Raw genomic sequence first — 20,502 nt, forward strand, 5'->3', positions numbered from 1 at the left:
GAAGCTGAGAGGCAGGCCCCTTGCCTCTCCTGTGTGGGTGCTTTCTCTGGGTGGCCACAGGCTAGGGGGCCAAGCTCTGGGTGATAGAGTCCAATCTTCTACTTCCCCACTGAAGAAAATGACAAGTCATACACTGAGGGCCCTCTGGGGACTGTCTCCGGGGGACCAGAACCCCCAGCTGCTCTAAAGACAAGAGCCATGACCCAACCCTCTACCCTCCAAGCATAAAGAGGCGGGGCGTGGAGAGGGGGATTTTATTGTGTAAAGAGTCCGATTGTACAGAGCAAAGATTGTACTGACACAGATGGGGTAAGGGAGACCCACAGGCCAGAGGGGTGGCATTCCAGGCCCCCTTAACGCCCCCCCAGTCATCCAGGCAGTGGGTGGGGGCAGGGAGAGCTGAAGAGCTGTCCCCCACCCCCATTCCCTTTGCCCCCATTACTGGATAAGAGAGCCAGGCTATATCCACTGACCCAGGAGAATAGAGTAGGAGACCATCAACACCCCATTTCAAACCCCTAAAGTGTACGAGGTCTTCCAGTCTGGCTTTTGCAGTCTGCCCGACCCCAGCCTCCTCCTCAAGCAGCCTGGCCACCCTCCTTCCTCCTGGGGAGGCAGCCAGCTCAGCCCAGACGGTTTCAGGTTAGGAGGCTTGGAAGTGGCCCCCCTCATCCTGCCAAGGTGTCTCAAGGGACAGTTCACAGCCTCCTCTTGGGCAACCCATCAGGGCACAGTGACCTGCTGGCCTCTGGGGGTGAGTAGCACAGGAACCAGGTGGGCACAGAAACAGGTCTGGAGGTGGGGGCTCCGACCAGACAGGGCCTGTAGCCCTGGAGATGGGAGGTCCCTGGGAGGCCAGCAGTTTGGGGTAGGGGGGTCAGAACTGGTCTCCACTATCCCAGCCACGAGGGCCTCTGGGGCCTGCTCCCCAGGACTCAGCCACTCTGCTGGCCTCTGGCCCTGATCATGGTCACTGAAAGCTCAGAACAGTGGGTCAGGGGAAAGGTCAGGGGCACCAGGGCCCCCACCCTCTCCTGGTCCCAGCCCCTTGCAGGCCTCCATCCTCACACCCGCTGGATCTCAAACAGCTTCACGTCTGTGTCGTACCAGATGGGTGGGTCCACATTCCTGCGGAGGGAGTGCGCTGTCACCAGGGTGCCGGGAGGCCTCGCGGTGCAGGGAAGAGCTAGGCACTGGTTCGGCCCAAACCTCTCCCACCCTGGTGTCCCACCCTGGGCAGTGGGCGCCCACCCTCAACTAGATAAGACCACCCTGGTGGCTGTCTTGACATCAACCACTCAGTCACCTGCTGAGCCTCACTGTGCAGACCCTCAGGTGGACACCAGGCCCACCCAAGCTGGTGACTGCCCGCCCCCTGCGGGGCCCACCTCAGGTAGATGACACCCCACATGTAGGTGCGGAACCACATGGCTGTGCCCGAGTTGGCCTGGTACTTTCGGATGAGGATGGGGTGGGGCACAGGCAGCAGCCCCACCAGGGTGCCATGCTGCAGGAACCGCAGGATCTCCGACTCGTCTGTCAGGCCCCTGCGGGGGAGAGTGGGCTCGTCTCCAACGCGCGCACGTGGGAAAGCCCACCCTGAAGGTCAAGGGGAGCGTGGGGCTCACTCCAGACCCTAGAAGCCCATGTTCCGGGTCACTGCCCACCCAAGCACGGGTGGCCCTCCTCAGAGCCCCTCTGCCCGCCCCTCTCCGGCCTCACTTGTCAATGCAGATCTTCTCCACCTGGGGCACCAGCACCTGGAGCAGCCTCATGATGGTCTGCAGAGGCAGCTTCGACTTCCAGGAGAGGACCTGGGGGCGGGACCCGGGTTCCTGGGGCTGAGCTGTACCTCCAGAGGCTACGGGGCAGGTCTGACCCCTGACCCAGAACCACGGGCTCCCCAGGGCAGGCGGAGTCCCTGCTCACCACAGCAAGGGTCTGGAACAGGGCAGCGCCCATGAACAGTGACTGCTTTTCATGCTAAAAGCCCTGGCCTCGCGTTGAACACAGACTGCGTGCCAGAAACTGCCCTGTTGATCCCTCACGATGGCATGATCAGGTAGGGATGTTTATTGTCCCCATGCAAGTATAATTAGTGGTGATCCAGGGAAATAGAGAGGGAAGTAGGCAAGGGATGCAGGAAAGGAAGGGTGATTTACTGAGAGCACTGTGGGCAGCTGACGCCTCACCCTGTGAGGCGCCTCTGGGACAGGGCAGATGGAAAGCAGCTGAGGTCACGCAGCCTGAGGACCGGCCCTGAACCTGGCCCCCAGCTCATCCTTGGATATGGACATATTTCCATCTGAGCCCTAACAGAGCTGTTCCTCGGGTCAGGAGCCCGCCCCGCCCCCACCTTGGTGCCATCTGCCCAAACCCTCACCCACTCTGACGTCGGGTTCCACTGCCCGCTGGCCGATGCACTGGACAGTCGCCGCTGCTCCCTCAACGCCTGGCTGGGCTCCTGGTCAGGGGGAAGGAGTGAGAGTGGGGAGTGGAGGGAGTTGGGTACAGGGGGTGGACCGAGGGCAGAGAAACAGCAGCCCCTCTTCCTAGTCCCTCCACGGCCCAGAACCTAGGAAGGCAATGAGTTCTCTCCACTGGCCCATGTTTGGGGGGAAAGGAGGGGACAGCCCATCCCAGCACCCTTTGCCCTGGGCCCCAAGCCCTGCCCAACCCAGCCCAGCCTGGTGACAGGTTTAGGGCCAGGGACCGCCTGTGCAGGCCGGGTAAAGGCCAGCTCAGCCCCAGATAAGGCTGGTGGATGAGGAGTCAAGGCCAATGGCTTCAACCCGTGACCACTAACAAGGGAGGTGGTCTGGGAAAGGCCCCCGCTGAAAGGCAACAGTGCCAGCCTGGATGCCCTGGGCGCTAGAGGCCTGCCCCTCTGCTGCAGGTGACCCCAGGGTGCCCTGGCCTGGCCCACCCTGAGGAGGCCAGGGAGAAAGGGAAGGCCCCCCACAGGGTCCCCAAGGCCCACCTCCACAGTTGGGCTGCCGTCTGCAGAGCCCTGCTGGGGCGCCGGCTCCAGGGACCGTAAGGTGCCATCCTCTGACACCTGGGACTTCTCTGTCAGCTTGTCAATGCCTAGGGGGCCCAGGTGGGTGTGAGGACACTGGCCACGGTGCCCCTCCAGGAAAGCACGTGCACCGGGCCCAGGCCCCAGGAGGTGCCCTCCACCCACTTTAGACATGCTGTGGCCGCACAGCACCCTCACTCCTGTGCCCACCGCTCCCAGAGCCCACACCCAACCCCAAGGCCCAAGCCAAGCTACCCTTCCTGGGCCCCCACCCCTGTTGCCCATCCCCACCCCCTCAGCTTCCCAACTAAGACCATGCCCTTTTCCAGAGATGAGGTGATGGGGCAAAGACCCTGCCCATCCCCCAACCATGCTGGTATCCACACCCCAGTGCCTCCCTCCAGCGCCAGACCTGGGGTGGCCACCAGGCTGGTCTTGAGGGTGCCCGGCTCAGCAGGGGCAGCGGGGCGGGAGCCCTCCATGGAGGCACCCTCCTGAGAGCCGGTGCGGGACAAGGGCTCAGGTGCCCGGCGGCGCCGCTGCAGAGCCTTGTGGATGGCAGGTAGGTCGGTGGGCAGGTTGGCCAGCTGGTGGAAGACACTGCGCTTTCTGATGATGGCGTAGACCAGATTGGAGTTGCCTGTGGGAAGGGAGCATGCCTCACCTCACCTACCCCCTCCACCTGGGTGGGCTTCCTGGGAGAGAGGGTTTGGAAGAGAGGAGGGTGTCTAGTACAGGGGGCCCTAGAGAGGGAGCAGGGGCAGGGCTGGCACCTGGCAGTATGTGCTGGCTGGCAGTATGGCTACCAGGATGTCACCCTATTGGAGAAGAGCTTCAGGGCTGGCGTCCCCCTATTTCCCTCCCTGGTACCTCCCAGACTCCCTCACAACCCAGCACACTAAAGGCTAATACTGGCAAAGTGTGGAGGCCTGACATGTCAGTGTCCACACCAGGCTAGCTGCTCGATATTTTAACTGTCTCCCAGAGCCAGGATACCAGGGAGGAAGGTCAATTTGGCATATGCCTGTGCCCCGTTTCCCATGCTGGGTCCCTCAGCTCCTGGGGAAGATACAGGTGCTTTTCAGGCCTTCAATGCCCCATCCAACTCTCCAGCCCCTGCCTCTCACCACACTATTCTGCTTTCAGTTCAACATCTCTCCCCAGGTCCTTTGCACATGCTGACCCCCTCCAACACTTTGCTACCCTTTACCCCCATTCATCCCTCCATAGATCAGTGCAAATATTCCTATTTTGGAATTAATAATAACTGCAAATATTTAAGTCAGCAGACACTGTGCAACAGGCTTTTTGGGGTTATTTTACTTAAGCCTCCCCAAACCCTCTGAGATAGGAACTCAGTATTTTTGTTATGACCTTACAGATGAAGAAACTGAGGCTCAGAGAGGTTAGGTCATGTGCCCATAGTCACAGAGCTAACAAGTGGTAAGGCCCTAATTTACACCAGGCAGTGCAGTATCTGCAACACCCATCAGGGTCAGACCACTCTGAACTTCTCTGTCTTTAGAGTTAGCATGACCTATTTTTCTGGGTGACCATCTGTTTGAAGCCTCTCTCCATACCCCCCCTATCCCCAGCTGTGAGCTCCATGGTGCAGACAGCACCGTGCTTTGTTCTCCACTGTATCCTCTGCACCTAGCACTGGGCTTGGGACACAACAGGTGCTTAGCCGATGCTTGTTGAAAGAACAAGGGGGCAGAGGCTGTGCCCTTCTTAGACAGGAAGGGGTCCTCTGCCACTTAACACCCTGATTCCGCCCCAAGGCCAGGCCAGGGGCTTGGGCTGGTGCCTCACCATCAAACTGGTACTGGATGATGTTGTTGAAGACCTCCAGGAGGAAGAAGACCAGATGGTGGTTCTGGGCAGCAGAGAAGAGGAACCAGGTGGTGGAGAAGGCCTCCAGCAGGTGCAGCAGCTTGTTGGCGGCCACCATGGACAGGCTCTTGAGGTAGGGGGACACTGCAGGGGAGGGGCTGGCTCACTCCTGGGGGCCCCCAAAGCCATCCCTGCACATCCTGGGCCTGAGCAGGACAAGATGCTCCAGCTCCTAAACCCTCCCTGCCCCCTGCCTGTGAACCCCCTGCAAAGCCAGGAAGACCAAGCCTGCAGAGGCCAAGGCCACACTGGCCATGCCATCTGCAGAGCCTGGGAGACAGTTTGGGCTTCAGCCTTGCTCCTTCACTGTGGGAACAGCCACACTCCTGCATGCTTTCTTGGCCACTCCCCCCCACACCTTTGAGAGGGAGGCAGGACACAGACAAAAATATCCCCATTTCACAGAAGAGGAAACTGAGACTCTAGAAAAGTTTGTAAGCTTGTCCAAAGTTCCCCAGTTATAAAATGATTGGGCAGAGGTACAAACTCAGGATCTTTAAGTCTTTCTCGAACAGCAAACCAACATTCTACACGTAATTAAATATGTACTTTTTGCACAGCCTGAGAGGGTATCAGAGACGAAACACTGCCCACAGCCTGAAGTCACACACTGTCTGGGTGCTTCCCTGTCTCGTGTCTCTCTCCCTCATCAGGCTAGGGCAGCATCGGTGGCTTTTTCTTTCACAAATACATTCTCAGAGCCAGCCTGAGACCTGCCCCTCCGAGGCAGCTGTGTGCAGTCCTGCCCAGTGGGTGGGGCACATGTCAGCACCCTGTCTTTGTCTAAACCTACACTGTCCAATACAGTAGCACGAGCCACATATGGTCATTAAGTGCTTGAAACATAGCTAATCCTCACTGAAATGAGCTGCATGTGTGAAACACACATAAGATTTTAAAGATGGTGCAAAAGAATATAAAATACCTCAGTAATTTTTCATAGTGGTTACACATTGAAATGATGGTATTTGGGATACAGTGGATGAAATAAAATATATTACAAAATCATCACCTTTTGGTTTTTTTAACGTGGCTACTGGAAAATTGACCAGTACATAAACTGTACAATGGCTGCCGTTATATTTCTACAGGATGAGGCAGGTTGGAACCAGGCCGCGGCAGGTCAGCCGCATGTGGTCAGGCACCACCTGGCGGTGAGCATGGGGAAATGGGCTCCCGGCCCGCCTACCATTGACCACGATGGTGAGCAGGCAGTCAAAGAGGGGCTGCAGCCGCTGGTGACCGCTGGTGATGATCTTGTGGAACACCTATGCAGGAAGGCAGTGGGGTGGTCTTGGGGTCCCCATCACCTGCAGACTCAGCCCAGAGGACATCACCCCCACGTCCCAGGTCCTGGCCGAGGAAGCCCCCTCACCACAATGAGCAGGTCTGCGTGGGTACCAGTGAAGACTGGGATGTCCATGGGCACTCGCACTGAGTAGGGCTTGTTCAGCCGCACCCCAAAGTTCCGCTCCCCACTCAGAAGCAGCAGGATGAAGACACCAATGTGCATCAGGCCCACCCGAGCTGCGGCATGTGGTATGGGAAGGGTCACCACACAGGGTGGGGAGGGAGGAAGCGACCCTGAGCAGGGACCCACCTTTGGGGTGCTGGAAGAAGAAGCCCTCCCTGGGAGATCAGGGTACCAGTCTGGGTGGACCCGCCCCTCTCCAGGAACCCCCAGGATCCCATGCCCAACCTGGCCTTACACTGATCTGCTCGGGCATCGTTGAGGAAGTAGAGGATGGGGACCAGAATGTCCAGCACATCACTGCTCTTCAGCACAAAGAAGAGAAATTTCTGGAGGGGACAGGCCAATGGGGTCAGAGGGAGAGGCCGTTGTCCCATCCTTCTCCTCAGAGTCTCCCCGCCCCTGGGCTATCCAGTAGCCACACCCCACCTCTGGCAGACCGAGCTGCCCGGTGGTGAGCGCCCCTGAGGCCAGCCCACCTTATTGAAGTCACAGAGCTTCCAGAAGAGGACCAGCAGCTCCTGGTGGAACTGGATCTTCTTGGTGGAGTTGGGCAGGTAGGTCTGGAGCAGGGGGTTGGACAGCAGCCGGGCTATGCCCTTAAGGATGAACTGGAAGTCCTGGGTGGGGGAAGTCCTGACATCAGAGCCACCGCCTCCTCCCAGAAGCCTTCCTGGTTACCCCCACACAAATGCCTCCTCACTCCCCCAGAGTCTGATCTGACCTCTAGAGTCTGAGGAACCTGGATTCTACCAGAAACAGCTGTCCTGGGCCAGGCCTCTCAGGAAGCTGAGTCCAGGGCTGGTTTGGAGAGCCCCCTGACCTTCCACCAGACCACAGGCTCCCTGCCCTGAGTAAAGCTGCTCCTTGTAACCCCTCCGTCCCCACCCGGAACTGGGCCCCAGCCCACCTGGACTCCTGGTTGACAGGTACCACAGCCACCACGGCCACCCCCATCACACTATTCCCAAAGAGCTGTCTCTCACTGAGCACCCACTACCCCCTGGGATGGGCTCTCAGTTAATCCCCACGACAAGGCAAGGAAGCAGGACCTAGAGCTCTGAGAGCGCAAGAATTTCCACCAAGGTCACAACACATGGACTCAGGTCTGCCTGGTCTTTTAGCCCAGTCATTCCCCGTACCCAACCTGACATTGGAGCCACCGCCGCCTCCCAGAAGCCTTCCTGGTTACCCCCACACAGTTGAGACTGTCAGTCCCTTTTCTGCACCTCAAACCCTCCAAGTCCTTCCATCTCTATCTCATCTGGGGTGGCCCAAGTCCTCAGAGACCATGGTCCCTTCCTGTAGGGGTCAGTATTCCCTCACCCCATCTTATCTGCAGCTCCTCACTCCCTACAAGGCCATAACCCCTGGGGGGTGGGGGTGGGCACCAAGAATCCACCAGAGCAAGAAGAATGTTTGACTTACCTCCTCGCGATGGATGCGGGACAGGTAGTTTACAAACAGGTTCTCAGGCCCTGGAGGCTGCCAAGGGTAGAGCCCGGTGTGAGCAGGTGCCCTCACCCTCTGGCCCCACCCAGGCCTAGGTGGTAGCATCAGTGGCTCCTCAGTCTCAGATAGCCCCGGGTTCCCCACGAGGTGCCCACTGGGTTTGCCTAGAGGAGGTACTGCCGCCTGCAGCCTGGCCCAGCGGCTGCCCTCCCTGTCCCGGCCTTACGTCAGCGTCGTCCATGGCAGTGCCTGTGGTGGTGCCGTCCACCGTGGGGCTGGTGCTGGTGGTGCTGTCATGGTCCAAGGTGACGATGAGCACCTGGGCAGCCTCCTCCACCAGGGGTTCCCGGTAATCGGAGAAGAGCAGGTGGTTGTAGGGGATCCCGTAGCCCACCGGGTCATAGGCACACACGGTGTTGAGGAGGGAGGTAAAGAGGGGCAGGGTGTGTCTGTGGTGGGAGAGGAGGGGCAGGGCTGCAGAGACACCCTGGGCCCAGTGCTCAGGTCCTCCCCTGCCCAGCCCCAGGCACGCGGGAGGGTCAGCCAAGCCACAAGTGTTCATGCCAATTCAACAAGTACTCCCATGCCAGCCCTGATCCAGGGGCCGGGGAGCAGAACCAGGAGCTCATGGTTCCTGAGCAGAAGGGACCTCCTCCTCCATCCAGGATGCTGGCCGGGCTGGGCCAAGGGCAGAAGGAATTTATTACCAACAGTGGTGTGACCAGTCAAGAGGGGGTCTCTGTAGGAAATCATTCCCACACCCTTCAGACTGTTCTCCTCAAGGGCTGAAATCTATTCTTTTTTCAAAATTATTTCTTAAAGACTTTATTTTTTAGAGCAGTTTTAGGTTCGCAGCAAAGTTGATAGGAAGGTACAGAGATCTCCCATGTACCCCTGCCTCAACACGTGCACCTTTTCAATCTATGAACCTACGTCCATATGTCACATGACCCAGAGTCCACTCTTGTACAATCTACGGACTTGGATAAGTGTGTATGCATGATCGCTCGGGGTTCGAGGAGCAGAGACCCTCCCTCAGGGCCTCAGAGTGGGGGTTGGGGGGCCCCAGGGAGGTAGGCTTCCCCTCGGGAAGCAGAGCGTGCGCTCAGTCACCCAGTTCCTCCACCGAACTCCATTCAGAGATTCGTAAGAAGTCAGGGTTCAAGCTCCTCATCTTACAGACAAGGAAACTGAGGCCCAGAGGGACTAAGTAAGTGACACAGCACGGACATCTGCCTGGTAAGGCTGGTGAGAAAGGGAACTCTGGCCAGCTTTTGACTGTGGCTGGCAGAGGGAGTCACCCGGGTTCCCTTCTCTTCTGGAGAACAAAAAAAGGGTTGTGCAGGAGGCCAGCAAAACCCAAAGGGTGAGGCATGCCATGTAGGCCAGGCTGGAAGTAAGAGGGTGAACCAGACCCACAGGGTCACTGACCCCTGTGTTGCCAGTCTAGCCCTGGGCCCACAGCTGGAGACTGTGGACCTACTCCAAATGCTCAGTCCCACACCTGACACCTCCATGTGCTCGTATGAGCCCCATAGTCTCGGGGCACCCCCACATGGGCTGGGCTTCCTATCCTTCAGGGTGTTCATCAAGCCCCCTCCCCACCCATGGTCTAAACTGCATTCCCTGATACAAGCTGCATGTGGCTTTTGAGAGCTTAAAACGTGCCTAGTCCGAACTCAGATGTTCTGTAAGTGTAAACTACACACTGGATTTTGAAAACTTAGCATGAAAACGGGAATGTAAAACATCTCAATAATTTTGTATATTGATTACATGCTAAATGCTAATAGTATTTTCGTTATATCGGGTTAAAATAAATATTAAAATTCATTTCACCTGTTTATTTTTTACTTTAGTAATGCCGCTATTTGAAATGTTCAAATTGCTTATGTGGTTCACATTATGTTTCTACTATACAGCACGGCTCTAGATGGAGGATCCAGACACTCGTCACCCAGGGCCCCCCAAGGGACATTGGACGGCTGGGTCAGGTGTGGCTGTTCAATCACAGGTCATCACCACCAGGGGGAAGCACCTACCCTCAACTAAGACTGGGCGGGAGCGCAGCCTCCGCCCTGGGCTGCCTGGAATGCGAAGGAGAAAGGCAAGGCCTGGGGCCCCTCACCTGTTCTCGGAGGAACAAAAGAACTGCACCCATGGATTGGTGCTCCCGCTGTCTGGAGCTGGCGGCAGGTACATGGCCTCAGAAAAGCACGTCAGCAGCAGTTTCAGCAGCTCCATCCTTGGAGGGGTTATAGCGAGGGGTTCAGTACCCAAGGACCCCAATTCTCCTCCAAGAGGGCATGCCCACCCTGCCCACACCAGCTCAAGTCCTTGGAAAGAATGACTCCATTTTATCCCTCTGAGGCTGAAATCGGGTGACAAGCGGGAAGGGTATCCTTGGAAGACCCCAGGCATGCCTCCTCTGAGCTGTTCAGGGGCCAGGCCTAGGCCTGGGCCAGGCTTACCGGTTCACGTCATGGATATAGTTGGGCTGGGGGGAGTGGGCAAAGCCCACGCCAGCCTCCCAGATGTATTCACAGCTGTCCAGGGAGTGGACATCCTCTGCCGAGTCCTGGGGACAGACAGGGAGAGATCAGGCTGGGGGGTGGCCAACCCAATCCTACCACTGTCTCTGGGGGTGACCCTCATTCATGATCTTCTAAACACAGACCCTTCAAAGGCCCCAGTGCTAATGCACAGAGAACATATGAATGTGTTCAACCTCTTGAAAGCTAGTTTTCCCTCAGTCTGGTTCTTTTATTTGTTCAGTAGTACAGTTTGAGACCAGAAGAGAGAGATAGGGAGGCAGGGAAATGCGGGTGGGCACCCGGGTGCTGTGTGGGGGTGGTGGCAGAGAACACACAAGGTTGAGCCCACAGGCCCAAGGGAAGCGAGAGGGCCAGACCTCCTGTGTCTAAGCCCCAACTCAGGCCAAGCCCCACTCATTGCCCAGGCGAAGACAATGGGTGCCTGTGCCCAGCCTCCCGGATGTAGGGGGCAGGACCAGGCACCAGCTGGCTCCTCTCCAGCCATGCCAGCCACCACCTCCTCCCGGGGACCATGCGTGCCAGGCAGCCCAGCTTTCCAGGAGCAGTCCCTGCCCCCACAGCATCCCGCCCAACGGAACGTAAACCAGCCCCAACCCAGGGCCAGAGCCCAGGCTGGCCCTGGGCTAGGGGTGTGGGGCTCTCACCACAGTGCTCCTCCGGTGGCTCTGGACAGTGAAATCTGGGCAGAAGAGCAGGTCGGCAATGGCCAGGAGCAGGGACTCAGCCAGGGGCCGGGCATTCTCTTCATCGTCTTCTCCCTGCTTGGGACACGGCACCCACGGGCCACCTCAGTGGTAGCTCACCAAGGAGAGGTGGCCCCAGGACTTGGGGGGCAAGAGGGCACAGGGTCTGGGCAAAGGGATGAAGGAAGAGGCAGGAGAAGGAAAAGCAAGTAGACTCGTAATTACCCCAAACCTCCCAAGGCAGGCGGGGACTGGAAGTAGGGCTGGGAACAAGGAGAACCCTGCACCATCTAGGAGGGGCCAGGCCATGCCCCCTAAACTCCGTGCCTCAGTCCTGCTGGGAATCACACCTGCCCCTCAGTCAGGTACCTGGAGACAACCCCTGGGAGAGGGGGGCTGCTGGCAGGGAGGGCCCAACTGTAGGGGCAGAGACCCCTGTGGGGGAGGGCCCAGGGCTCAAGGAGACACTGACCCAGCCTCAGCAGTACCCCCGCCCCACTGCCCCTGCCCTTCCCAAACCCTGGAAGAGGTTTAGGGGAATGTGGCCACCCCCGACCGGGTTCTTTCCTTGTCATCGCAACTCCACCGACCACCCAGCCCCAGCCAGGCCCACAGACCCCTCCTCGCCCTGCCCCGGGCACTGTGGACCAGAAGAAACCCCTCCAGTCAGGATCCTCAAAGATGTAGGGCAGCACACGAGTGAGAAGTCGGCTGCAGTTCAGAACAATCTGCTTCTCTTTCTCCAAATGGCAGCCGCTTTCAGCTCCTTGCACCAGCTTCTCCACAGCCTATAGGGACACAACTGTTGGGCAGCAAGGGCACACCAGGAGGGTGGGGAGGGGGGCCCTGGCACTTTGGGTCAGTATGGGCCTGCTAGGCTTCAGAGAGGCCAAGGCATCTGGGCTACCTCTCCATACAGGGTTGGCCAATCCAGGGGGACAGGAGCAGCCCAGAGCATCATGGGAGTGAGAGCCCAGCCCAACACTCACTAGCTGAGACCTTACTAAGTAACCTCCCCTCTGAGCCTGTTTCCTCATCTGTACAATGACAACACTAACAGTACCAACCACAGAGGGTTAGCTGCATGAACTGACCTATGGGAAGTGCTCAGTGAGGTCTGGCCCCAGGAAGCCCCAGCAAAGGGTGGCTGTCACCGACACCGCCCCCCAACACACACACCCCAGCCCAGCCAGTGGGTAGAAGTGGGAAAAGCCTCAGGCCCACCCCGACCTGGGCAGGCGGTGTCCTGGGTGCCTGCCCTCTCTGTCCACAGGGCTGAGACAGCTTCAGCCTCCCTGGGAGGGTGGGAAATGGCTCAGCTGGGAGTGGCAGCAAGGGGCCGGCACCCTTCACCTTGTAGCACAGAGTGGCGAGGTTGGAGGGTGACTCCTCCCGAACCGCCCGGATCTCAGCCGCGGGCACCAGTGCAAAGACATCCTGCACCGAGGTGGCCGTGTCCGCCCAGAACTGGTCCCAAAAGGCGTCATCAGTGGCTTCCACGGGCTGTGGGGAGAGCCAGAGTCCAGAATTACAAAATCCCTTGACAATAGGCCTACAGTGTGCCAGCCTGTCACCAAGGGAGCCCCCTGAGAGGGAAGCCATGGCCCTCCTTCTCCATCTCTGCTGGTACCCAGGGCACCCGTGTCTGGGACACCCTTCAGCTACCATGAGCCCCAGCCAGCACGGGCAGGCTGAGGACACTCGCTCAGGGATCAACTGGGCACTGAGTTCAGCAGACGAAGCCTATCCCGGTCCCTGAGGGGCTGTATGACTAGGTAACCCTCCATGCACCTCCAGCAGGACCTCCCTACCTGGGGCCTCCCCACAAGGCCACATGGCGAAGTGCCCAGGGACTGAACCCAGGCTGTGCCCCTCCCCCTAGGAAGAAGACAAGGGGACACGGGCTCATTTCCATTCACGCAAGCTCCCACTGGGCCCCAGCCTCCACCCTAACCTGGCACAACCAACAGATGCCAACTTTAAAGAGGTCAACCCCAGAGCTCTCTGACCGCACTTGCCAGGATCCACCTCCAAATTTACCTCCTCAAGCCCACCTCACGCTGCCCGCAACCCATGTTCAGAGCACAGTGCCAAAGACATTGCTCCCTCAAAAGACCTTCAGGGCTCCCCACAACCTGCAGGATTGAGTCCAGACTTTGGCCAGAGTCAGCCAAGATCTTACCTAAACACCCCTACATTTACGCACGTGTACATACACACATGCACATGTGTATGAAGATACACATGCATTTACCATCCCCCCAGCACAGCCCTGCCATCCCTTCTCTTTGCCTTTGCTCAGACTGCCCCCTCCTCCCAGCATGCCCACCCGTTCCAACCCATTTCAAAATCCCACTGGTCCTGTTGAGGCAGCGTGCCTTAAACACACTAGAGGGAGTCATATAAGCAACCAGTTTGAATTCTTAACTCCACTTCCGGGCATCCTTCCTGAGGAAGTGATCAGAGATGTACACATATGAGTATGTTTACTAAAATGTTGATAATCGTGAAAAGTTTAAATCAACCTAAATAATCAACAATCAAGTAATGCTTAAAAAGTTAAGGCATAGTAACACAATGGAATATTACGCAGCCATCAGAATCATGTTTTCCAAGAATATTAATGAAAGAGCTCAAGGTACAATGTTTTGTGAAAAAAACAAGGTATAAAACTAACAGGATAGGTACAATTTTATGGTGCATTATATACTAATAAAAGCCTAGAAGAAAATGGCACAATGTTAACAGCAATTCTCTCTCTGGATGGGTTTTTTCTTTGTATTTTTCTGTAAGCACACATATTACTATTTTTCCCTTTTGAATGTTCATCTGCTGATGGGCCAGGCAGGGTATCTAACCCACCCTACCGAACAGCACTCCTGCCCAGGACCTTCCCGGTCATTCCAATTAACCTAGCCTTTTTCCTTCTCTGAGAGCGCTGACAATGGGCTCTGCTACCGCCGCAAATCTGCACACATCATGTATCACTCTTATCAACAGAAAAAAAAAAATCTTGTTTAAAAATAATTCTGTTCTCTGAAGCCACCTCTTCCAAGAAGTCTCCCAGAGCTTGGGACAGAGGGGCTTGTCCCTAGTAACCCCACTCCCCACCTCCTCAGTCACTCATTGTGCACCTGACTCCATGGTCTCAGTGCCATTGCCTTGATGCCCCATTAGTCCACCAGACCTTTCTCTTGACTTTGCAGTTGAGCCACATGGCAGATGCTCAGTCAGTACTTGTTCAGCTAAAGGATGGAATTAGTCCTAGAGATCCTTTCAGCCTGATCACTGGGTAGGACTGAGCACCAGTGGGGCTGTCCAAACTCAGAGCTGGGGTCAGAAGCACCCCCAATGTCCAGGTGTGCCCTGGCCCACTGCCCAAGCAATGTCTCCTCTGAGCTACAGGGTAGCACATGGCCATGACCCTCAGGATAGGCCTGGCTCCGGAGCCTGCTCAGTCCCAGAACTGGTAGAGCAAGTTAGCTGGGGGGAAGAACAAAGGCCAAAGGAGGGGCCCTGGGGCGGGAGTTCACTGGTCCTTATGCCCTCAGCCAGGATAGCCATCTGACGCTCACTGGCATCAAGGGGCACTACACCCCACCATGGGTGGCCAGGGTAGGGGTGGAGAAAATCATCATAGAAAACATGCACAGGCCCCCCTTTCTGCCCCCATCTGGGAGCAACTCTGGGAAGCTCCCATCTCTGATTTTCTCTGTCTCCCAGGTAGTCTCTATCCCCTTAAAGGGGCAGAAATTCATCTCAGCACCAAGTGGACTTGACTTCTAATCTAGTTCATCAGGCAAGTGTCAGCTAGAGACTGAATTTGAAATGAGGATACTTGGGAATTTAGGAGGCCCCAGGTCACCCCTGGAAGCAGAAGGAGTCCCAGCTATGGCTGCTGGCCTTAAACTTCAGGAGTGGTGACTTTCACCTCCCCATCCTCAACTTGGGCCACCTCTCCTGGTCCCATTGTGACTCAGATACTTCAATTTGATGACTATTACCTGACCCTACCAGGTTAGCCTGACACTACAGGTATTGGCCAGGGTCACTGCACCCCTAGAGCCTCTGAGGAGAGGAACATGGCTAGCTTCTGCCTCAGTTACCCCAGCTAGGCTCCACCCAACCCAAGGAAGCTTCTAAAATCTGAGCCAGTTTCTTTGAAAAGGGCATTTTTGCTGGAGGTGGGCAGGCCCATGCTGTTAGGGGACTAGGGACTGGGCTACCCTCATGGGAAACCAGATATTCTTATCCCAGCTTTGCCAGGGCTGGCCTGGGGGACAGCTGAGTCTTTTTAACCTCTGTGGAGGGGAAGGAAGGACCAGCAGAGCTCCAGCCTGCTAAGGGTGGCATGTTCTGGAGAACTGTGTCACCATGTCATTCGCACATACATGCATGTGCACATATGTAAATGTGAGCCCACCAGGTCTCATCTGGTCTACAGCAGAGAATCTTCGAACAGGCAGGATCTGGGAGAGGGTCCCTGGTCCAGGAATATCCCCCCCTTTAGGGCCCCACCCACCCTGGGAAAAGCTCAGGAAACAGCCAAAGCTGTTGGCCCTCAGGACCAGGATCAGGCCTAGGCCAGGGCAGGAAGAAAACAGGATGCAGGACAGGAAGGCAGAAAGGGCAAGCAGCGGCAGCTCAGGCCCAGGCCCCAGGAAAAGGAGCCGTGTAGGCTTGTCTCCTTCCCAGAGCAAAAATGTGCATTCACAGCACAACCTCTGAGGCCTGGAACTAGGGATACTCTGTGAACAACTGGCCCGAATCTCCTTGGGGACACCGAGTGTCAAGGTCTGAAACAACCATCTGGGACCTGGTCCTCACTCCAGAGCTGCCCCAGCCAGGGCCCTGAGGATCTCTCCCTCCTGACAGCCCAGGCCCTCTCCCACCTGCAGGGCCCCAGTGCTCTTTGGAGGGAGACCCAGGCTGCTCTCTGGCTTCAGTCCTGTCCCAAAACAACTCACGTCCTCAGCTGGGAAACAGGAGAGCGCCATCTCAGTCGGTTCCCTCATAGGGCTGTGGCCAGGGAAAATCGGAGGCACACGGTGTTTTGGGGAGGGGAAAAGAGCAGGTAGGGATCTAGTCTGCCCAGATCCTTTGGGACCTGGCTGAGCTAGTCCTGCCGGCTAGGCAAAGGACCCTGGCTGCTGAGCCAACAGCTCATTCCTCCGGCAAGGGGTTTCCCTCCCCAGGTAGGTAAACACAGGGGCCTCCTTCCCTCCTCTCCCTGTGGCCCCACACCGGCAGGCTGGTCCACACACCGCCCACAGACCTAGAAGTCTCATCCCAAGAAAATCAGTGTCAGAACTACCCAGGAGCCATGGGGGACATGGCAGAGAGGCAAGGTCTGGTTTCTATCAAAGCGTCTCAACTGGGGCTGGACTCTCCAGAAGCCCTGGGCTTTTGCTGGGCACCTGGCTTTTCTCTTGTGGGAATGAGAGTATGGGACCAGAGGTCTGGCCTTTGGAGCTGTGACCAGCTGGCTGTGGGGACATGGCTCCCTCGATCCCACTCTAATTGCCAAGAGCAAGAGAGAGCCCTGGGGGGCGGGGGGCAGTAAGAGGAAGGTCTCAGATGGCAGCAGGTCCTGACTCTCTTGAAAGTGGGGGTTGTGGGGAGTCAGATCTGGGCATCTCTGTGGCCAGAGGAGCCTGGTTCAAGGGGTTAGGAGGGAAGGGGTGGGCAGGGAAGTAGCCTTGCTTTGGCCAGGTCCTGTGTGTAAGGGACAAGGAGGTGGCTTCCAGGCCACTTGTGGCCTCAGGAATGTGCAAGCATGGGCTAGGCTGAAAGACCCCCCAGATCCCACACCATCCAGTCAAGGGCAACCTGTAGGGTCTCAGTCCTGACCCAGAGAACGGAGGGTACCCAAACACTGCCCCACCGCTGGGCCTCAGACCAGGAGGCCCCTGAAGCAGTGGTCCTCAGCTAGGAACCTGGACTCCGTGGGCCTGGGCCCAGGGTCCCCTTGCCAGATGCAGCACTGCCCCCTGCTCTGTGCGTGTTCCCTGGTCCTGGGCTTTGACCTGGGCCCACCAGGCTGCTGCCACCGAGCACCAGCTGCTTCCCCAACCAGGCCCGGCTTTGTTTGCATTGAGTCAGCCGGGTCTGTGCTTCCGGGACCCGCGGGTACCGAGGGGCAGGGAGGGGACTGGGAGGTGGATGAGTAGGTGGGGATGCGGAGGCTGGAGATGCGAAGCTGGGGGCGGGGATGGGGGCACGGGTGGCGGGACAGGCCGCGGACAGCGGTGACTCCGGCTCTGCGAGTAGACACACGTCAGCCTAAGGCGGCAGCTGCGGCTGCAGGAAGAGGGATGTTCCCAGGAGAGGGGGCTGGGGGTGGGAGGCTGGGGGTGGGAGGCGAGGCCCAGGGGTCCCGCTCTGGCCCTGACCTCAGGGTCGCCCTCAGGGACAGCCGGTCCCCCATCTCCTGGCAAGCCCAGTTCGCTCAGCCCCAGCGCCCTCCCCAACCAGCCCGGCCCAGCCCAGGCCCCAGCCCGGCAGGTGGGTGAGGAGGCCGGGGCCCCACGCGCACCTGCGTCTTGGTGGTGAGCTGGATCACCGCCTTTCGGAAGTTCAGCTTGGAGTCGGCCGACCCCATAACGACGGAGCCCGCTCGGGCCCGGCCCCGGCCCCGGCTCGGGATCCAGCTCCAGCTCCGCGGCCCCCGAGGCTCTTGCGGGAGCCAAACGGCTCACCCCGCCCGCCGGCTCGGCGTCGGCCCCGCCCTCGTGGCCCCGCCCTCGTGGCCCCGCCCCCGCACCTGCCGCGCAGGCACTGCCACTCCAGCCTCCGCGAGCCTGCCGCTAGCGCAGCGTTCTTAGCGGCCCCCGGCGCCTCCGCGCCCATCCTTCCGCGTCCGAGCGTTGTCCGCACTGCATCCTTCCTGTTTCCACCCAACCCTCGGGTCCTCAACGCCCCCAGCCTTCCGCCTCCACCCTCACCACTGGACCCCACGCCATCACTGGGTCCACATTTTCTCAACCAGCCCTCTCGCCCGAGGTTCTTCCTGTTAATTCCTGTCCTCCCCATTCCTCTTTTTTTTTTTTTTGATCATCTACTGTCTTGGTTTCCCTTTTCCTGGCCTGTCAGACCCACATGTCCAGACAGCTCTGCTGTTACTCCAGCCGCAAGCACCAGGCTCAGCCTTCGTTTTGCGGAGAGAAGGTACTACTGACTCAGAGCCCCTGCTCCAGGAAAGCAGCTCCGCCGCCTTAGGAGAGCAGGAGGTCCCTCCGGGTCCCACAACTCCTTCCTGGCCACCTGCCTTCCTTGAGAAACCTTTTAGGTCCATCCATTTATATGGGTTGAGGGACTGGTATTTACCAACACCGTGTCAGGGAACGGGCTTAGAGGGCTTAAGTGTCAGGGCCTGCTTTGATGAGCAATTAGCTAGAGAGAGAGAAACAAGGAAAGAATTAGCCATGGTTCATCCCAGTGAGCTTTGGATAAAGGCGAATTAATAATAATAATATGACAACAATATCTCTAATACAACAAAAACCTACCTCCGACATAGATATTGTCCCCTTTTTAAACTTGGAGAAACTGAGGTTCAAAGCAGTTAAATTACTTGTCCAAAGTCACATAATTACTAAGGAACAAAGACAAAAAGAAGCAAACCCAACTCTTACCCCAAAATATGCTGCACTTTTTTCACATAATCTTGCATGCTGTGTCTGGAAGCTTCTAGAAATCCTAGATGCTTCAAATGGAGATGACATTTAGCTTAAATAGGAATTCCACAAGTAAAAAATGAGGGGTGCACCATCTAGGTAGCTAAAGGGTGTCACAAAGGCAGGGTAGGCCAGATCTGTGGAGGTAAGGAGGAGGGGGACAGGGATGTCACCATGTCACTGAATGAGCAGACTGGACAGAATAGCTCTCTTCCGGAAGAGAGGGAGCTGTGAGATGGACAACCCACCTGCCATCTTCTCCTGTCCCCACCCCAATTTCCTCATTGTACTTCCCATCAGTGGACCTACACAACAAGAGAGCAAGGGAGCCCCCTGACGCCACCCATAGATGCTTCTGCCTCCTGGGCATGGCACAGATGGAAAGAGATTGGGAAGGGCAAATAGAACATATGCTCAGCACAGGTAGCAGAGCAAATAGAAGGAGGCCCAGAAATGTACAGAGCCTGCTCTGCCTAGGGAACAGAAAGCCCTGGTTGGGGTGAAATGCAGAGAGTGACAAGAAATAAAGCTGGTGAGGTAGGCCAGGACCAGACCAGAAAGGCCCACATACAGCCAACTGTTAAGGAGCTTGAATCTTATTCCATGAGCAACGAGGAGGCTTTGAAGCTCAGGAATAATGTCATTAGACGTCATTATGTCTTAGCAATCATTCATTCTGGCTGCTATGGGAAAGATAAAGCGGCCTGAATGCTGGGAATCCATCTGGAGGTGAAATGATGAACCAAGGCAATCACAGGTGGGATGGAGAGGAAGGATGCAGGTGATGTTGAAGTTAGTTGTCAACTTGATGTGTGTTCTAGGTATTATTGCTGTGTAACAACTTTCCTACCAAATTTGGTGTGAAACATAACCATTTCATTATAAATTCCATGTTCAATAATCCAGATAGGACCCAGCTGAGGTGGCTTGACTCTCCTCCATGATGTCTCAGCTGGGAAGACAAGAATGGCTGGGGAAGGGTTAACTCTTGGAGCAGCTGGGGCCTGGAACCATCTGGAGGCTTCTTCCCTCACATATCTGGTGCCTGGACTTCAAGGACCTAAGGGCTGGGCTCAGCTGGGGCTGAAGATGGATACACCAACATGGGACCTCTGCACATGGCTTGAGCCACTCACAGCAAGGACGCTGCACTCTGAGAGGGAGTATCCCTAAGGGTGCACACAAATAGAGGGCGTTCAGAGAAAAAGAGGAAGCTGCCTGGCCTGGGAATAACACATAAAATCACTTCCACTCTTCTCTATTGGTCAAAGCAATCACAAGCCCACTGGGTGCAAGGGGAGGGGACCTATACCCCACCTCCCCAGGGAAGAAGTGTCAAAGAAGTTGGCAGTGTTTCAAACTGCCACATTGTGGGTGACCTATTCTCCATACCTCCTGCCCCCAGGCTCAATCCTTCCCTCTCCCGACCTTTGCCTCTAAGTCTCCTCATTTCAGTCAGTGGCCCCTTCCAGGTGCTCGAAGGAGAAATCCAGTGTCACCCTTAATGCCCCTCCTCTTATCAGCCCCGTCCAATCCATTACCAAGTCCTGATGATGGGTGTTCTCTCTCAAACAAGGGTATTTCTACCTCCCTGGCCTCCACTGCTCCTGCCTTTGCCGGGCCCCATCATCTCTCAGCTACAGCAGCTTCCATTGTCCCTCACCCACATCTGTTTGCTGCAGGACAGCCTGATAAATTGTAAGCTGCAGCCCACAACACTCCCCCACTGAAAGCTCCTTGGAGTCCTTTGTTA

The 20,502-nt window shown here is 57.0% G+C and overlaps 1 protein-coding gene across 6 annotated transcripts; it reads right to left on the bottom strand.

Moving 5' to 3' along the window:
- Positions 1–240: 240 nt before the first annotated feature.
- Positions 241–17,792, bottom strand: HID1 (HID1 domain containing). 6 transcript variants are annotated; one of them, XM_036899990.2, is made up of 19 exons: positions 17,609–17,791; positions 12,427–12,576; positions 11,691–11,861; positions 11,035–11,148; positions 10,307–10,413; positions 9,964–10,080; positions 8,062–8,284; positions 7,812–7,868; positions 6,863–7,003; positions 6,622–6,712; positions 6,288–6,439; positions 6,102–6,180; positions 4,832–4,996; positions 3,432–3,659; positions 2,981–3,087; positions 2,384–2,464; positions 1,723–1,814; positions 1,389–1,547; positions 241–1,128 (listed from the first exon to the last, which is right to left on the bottom strand). In XM_036899990.2, the coding sequence occupies exons 1-19, from the start codon at positions 17,672–17,674 to the stop codon at positions 1,065–1,067; spliced, it is 2,364 nt and encodes a 787-aa protein (XP_036755885.2). In that variant the 5' UTR covers positions 17,675–17,791; the 3' UTR covers positions 241–1,064. The 6 variants fall into 6 exon arrangements, 5 of the variants coding, with proteins under 5 accessions (XP_036755885.2, XP_036755884.2, XP_036755886.2 ...); XM_036899989.2 differs by having other exon boundaries at positions 11,035–11,151; XM_036899991.2 differs by lacking the exon at positions 241–1,128 and having other exon boundaries at positions 1,723–1,941; positions 11,035–11,151.
- Between the last annotated feature and the right edge of the window lie 2,710 nt (positions 17,793–20,502).

This window comes from Manis pentadactyla, chromosome 4, assembly GCF_030020395.1.
Source record: "Manis pentadactyla isolate mManPen7 chromosome 4, mManPen7.hap1, whole genome shotgun sequence".
Lineage (NCBI taxonomy): Eukaryota > Metazoa > Chordata > Mammalia > Pholidota > Manidae > Manis > Manis pentadactyla.